The sequence below is a fragment of the Echinops telfairi genome, unplaced genomic scaffold, assembly GCF_000313985.2.
Source record: "Echinops telfairi isolate 266 unplaced genomic scaffold, ASM31398v2 ScPeMD7_23;HRSCAF=83, whole genome shotgun sequence".
Lineage (NCBI taxonomy): Eukaryota > Metazoa > Chordata > Mammalia > Afrosoricida > Tenrecidae > Echinops > Echinops telfairi.
In genome coordinates, this window is record NW_022103920.1 from 27,622,918 (window position 1) to 27,627,040 (window position 4,123).

General features: G+C 47.5%; 1 protein-coding gene across 2 annotated transcripts in view; it reads left to right on the forward strand.

Moving 5' to 3' along the window:
- Window positions 1-4,123, forward strand: part of CTTNBP2 (cortactin binding protein 2) — a 146,348-nt gene that overhangs the window by 98,326 nt on the left and 43,899 nt on the right. For both annotated transcript variants that reach the window (XM_045288873.1, XM_045288874.1), the window contains 2 exons: window positions 551-826; window positions 3,500-3,595. In XM_045288873.1, the coding sequence (XP_045144808.1) occupies window positions 551-826; window positions 3,500-3,595 (372 nt within the window). The remainder of the gene's footprint in view (window positions 1-550; window positions 827-3,499; window positions 3,596-4,123) is intronic.

A 4,123-nucleotide genomic window follows, 5' to 3' on the forward strand; every position in this document is an offset into this window, starting at 1 on the left:
TTTAGTAATTTCGCTCGGTTACATTGCCCTTACCGAATCCCTACCAGGCCTCTCACACCCTCCTTGCCACTGACTTTGGATCACTTGTTGCTCCCCTGTCCCTGGGTTGGTCAACACCACCTCCTTACCCCTGCCTCCCCCTCTCCCATGTCCCCCCGGAACCATTGGTCCTGTTGTTTTCTCCTCCAGACTGTTCATCCAGCCTATCTTATCTAGATAGATCTGTAGAGATAATAATATGCAACAAAAATCAAGCCATAGCAAGATAGGCGCTGAATGAGAACACAGGATGACAATAAAAAAGAAAACCAATTACCCATAGAAGAATAAATTAATTAAAAGAAAAACATTTAAAGAAAAACCTGTAAATAGATCAAGGTCTGATTTTTGATCTCTAGGCATGTTCTTCAGTCACGTCCGATGGGGTACCATGCTTTGGTTTCTTTAAACAATGCTCACAGCTGTTTATTTTGTAATTGGTTCTCTTTCTATTAGGGTTTGGGTGGGTACCCCACCCCCTCTTAAATTCCGATTCTTTTCTTTTCAATAGATGCTCTTAAAATACCCTTAAGGATCTCAGTGGGCGAGACTCAAGGAGACAACTCCGGTCCCGATGAGTTTGAAAGTGAACACACAATATGCGCGTTAAATATCCGCAAACCAACATCATGGGACGATTTTTCGAAAGCAGTGAGTCAAGCTCTGACCAGTCATTTCCAAGCGATCTCTTCTGATGGATGGTGGAGTCTGGAGGACGTGACGCTCAACAGCCCCGCTGAAGCCAGCATCGGCCTCAGTGCCACCAGCGTCCTGTCCATCACACTAGGTATCCCCAGTCCTGCAGTGAAAGCAGTGGAAGGTGCTGGGTTTATTATTTGTGCTTGTGGGCGGCATAGCATGAGCTCGGTTCACTGAGTAAGCGCATTGAAAGCCCGCCCGTGGCAGCTGCCGGTGTTGAGAGCTTGAGTATTCACAAAGCAGCTATTCCATAATGTCGGCTGTTGGTATAAAATTGCTGTGATGCCTCCAATCATAGGCAGAGTAAGAACATGAAAGTCCTTGATGAGGCTTTGTGATTGTGCTTGCTATTCCAGAGAAAAGCCAAAAATGAGCCACACTGCAGCTGCTTTCCAATGCACAAGTTGAGTGCGGATCCAGACTTGGTCTTGGGCCGTACCGGGTGCCGCAGGCCATGGGCACCTCCGCTCCAGGGCAGGCGCCCTCTGAGCGTTGGGAGAAGCATGTCAGTGAAGACACATTGGCAGCTGCCCCGTGACCTAAGCCCAGGTGGCAGCTGGTTCTTTCTCTTGGGTAGATACCAGAACACAGACCCCAAAGAACCGCTAAAGAGAAGATGTGTTCTGGGCCGAGCAGAATGAGCACTCTCTAAATATCAGTGTCCAGGGGTATTTGCTCCCTTCTTGTACCGGGAAAATGAACATCTGTGGGCCCACGACAGCTGTGCCAAGACCGCTGCGCACTTCATAAACGGTACCTCAGTGAGTCCCGACAACAGCCTCATTGTGCAGTGACTGTGCAGGCTACGAGATGGTTTGCCTGAGCTCCACAACTAATCAGCAGAGCAGGCTGTGTGACCGGAAATCCTGTGCACCTTCCACTGCCTCCTTGCTGCGAATGATCAGCCAAGTGGGAGAAAGGCAAACTGTTATCTTGCTATGAATGCATCGGTTTATTACAAGAGAAAGTGGTTTCTGCTGTTAATTTACGTGTGCTGATGTCACCTCTCGTTTTAGAGCAAATTATGACAACCTGATCCCATGGACTGTTGGTGTGATCACAACAGTGATTTTAGAGGAGCATTAATCTAGCTGAATGCATTGAAAAAATGCATTAGAATGGTTCTGAGAAACCCTTTCCCCCCCAAACGCAACAATTATTCGAGGCACCCCGCTGCAGGGGTTTCCCCGCTGAGGCAGCGCAGTCACGTGCATCAGCCCTTGCCTAGCTAATTGGAAACTGATGAAGGCAAGTGCACGATCACCATGATTGGATACATGGACCCTTTTGAGTCGTGGATGCTAAGGTTTCAATGCTCCCATACCCATATTCGTCACAGAAGTTGGAGCTATGCAGCCATATACGGGAACCTAGTAGGACTTTAGATCCCAAATGTATTTAACTGTGTGAGGAAAGGATTTAGTCTCGTGCTTGACTGTAGCTGCTTACAGTAATCGGTAACGATAGTACTGCTGTCAATGCATACCTAGATATGAGTGTGCTGGTTCAGTAGCCTAAGCCACATTCAGCGATAAGCAGGTTATCTTAGTCCGGGTTGACTAGAGAAACCAATCCAGAGACACTCATATGTGTGTAAGAGAGAACTTTATATCAAAGAGTAATTGTATATTAAGAAAACATCCCAGCCCAGTCCAGATCAAGTGCATAATAAGTCCAATATTATCCAATATATCCAATACTAGTCCATAAATTCCTCTTTGAGTCAACAGTGCTGAATGCAGGGAGATGACAAGCTAGTGGGTGGAAAGTCCTGTGGATCCAGTGGCAGTGGATGCCTCTCCAGGGTGCTGGCTGCCATCAGCGTGGCTCCATGTGGCTCTTCAACAGGAATGTAAAGGAGAGAGAGAGAGAGCTTGGCCCTCCTCTAGGGAGAGAAAGAGGAAGTTCCCAGAATCATGAGAAAGCCATGCCTACATAGAGGCATTGTTAGCTATGACTTGATTGACAGGCTAGACTCCACCCCTTCGCCCATAAGATCCTCAAGTTGATGCTTGATTACGTAACTACCACACAGGTATGCATGTGTGTTATAGGGGGCATATTGGCATTCCGAATTTAATGAATTGATCTGGAGAAGAGATTGGATGGAATACATATTATTCTCTCTTCCTAGGGTAAAAGGAGCCGTGGTGTCACAAAGGTTAAGCAGTCAACTGCTGACCAAGCAATGGCCAGTTCAGTGTGATCAGTGGTTCTGCAGGAGGAAGAACTAGCCATCTGTTTCCATTGAGATTACAACCACGAAGATCCACTGGGGGCAGTTCCACTCTGTCACGTGGGGGTGGCTTGGGTCAGAATTGATAGCCGCCACCGCGAACCAAACACTTCTGCCGTGAGCCCCTTCTGATCCAGGGTAGTCCCTAGTGCTGTGGCGTGAGAAAGCACGCCTTGGTCTGAGCATCTGAAGCTCACCTAGCGTTTCTGGATCTAAAAACATGTTTCCCGTGAAGCTAAGAAAGTTGGCAAGGAGGAACCAGATCACAAGAAACCTGGACACTTGACTTTAGCCATGTTTGCATCTCTCTGTCTCCCTAGCAAATACGCCTTGGGAGATGTCTGTAGGGAGGCCTTCCTCTTCGCCTTCAACAACAGTGTCATCAGGGAATCCCTCCCTGTGTGAGCGGTGTGTCTGAGAGTTTGAGCCCTGCACTCCGTAGGCCCCTCTGAGAAGAGCTCATCTGTGGCTTCGTGTTTAAAATTACTAAACCATTGCTTGTCACTTTGTTTATTTATGGAACAGGAAACGTGCCATGGTCAGTTGGGCAGAGCTTCACCCAGTCCCCGTGGGACTTCCTGAGGAAGCATCAGGCCGAGCAGGTCACTGTGCTCTTGTCAGGTAAAGATGGGACACACTGCGGCCACGTGTAGAACATGTGTGCTACAGCATGGCTCCTGGTGCACGGTTTGTGCCCTGTGACCTGCTGCTAAGGAATGAGATGGTTTTTGATACACTTACTTATGGAAGTGAAAGTTAAAAGCTGGTACCTGTGACACCTGTAGCAATGTCTGTACCTGCTATGTATATGTGTGCGTGCGTGTGTGTGTGTGTGTGTGTGTGTGTGTGTATACATAATATATTATACCTAACCTATAAAACTATACCTAACCATATATATACCTAATCCGGCTTTTGACACTTGGATTTATTTTCCAATTAACTGTGGTGACACTGTTAGATGAATCATGTGTGCAGCCCCTCCTGTGTCTGTCTGCTCTAAAGCTGATATGTCCTCGTCCCCCATTAGGAACAAACCAGGGACTACTCTGACATGCTGGTAAGAGAGTGACAGAGACCAGGATAGGAGAGACATCTTTTATTACCATCGTGTGTGTGTGTGTGTGTGTGTGTGTGTGTGTGTGTGTG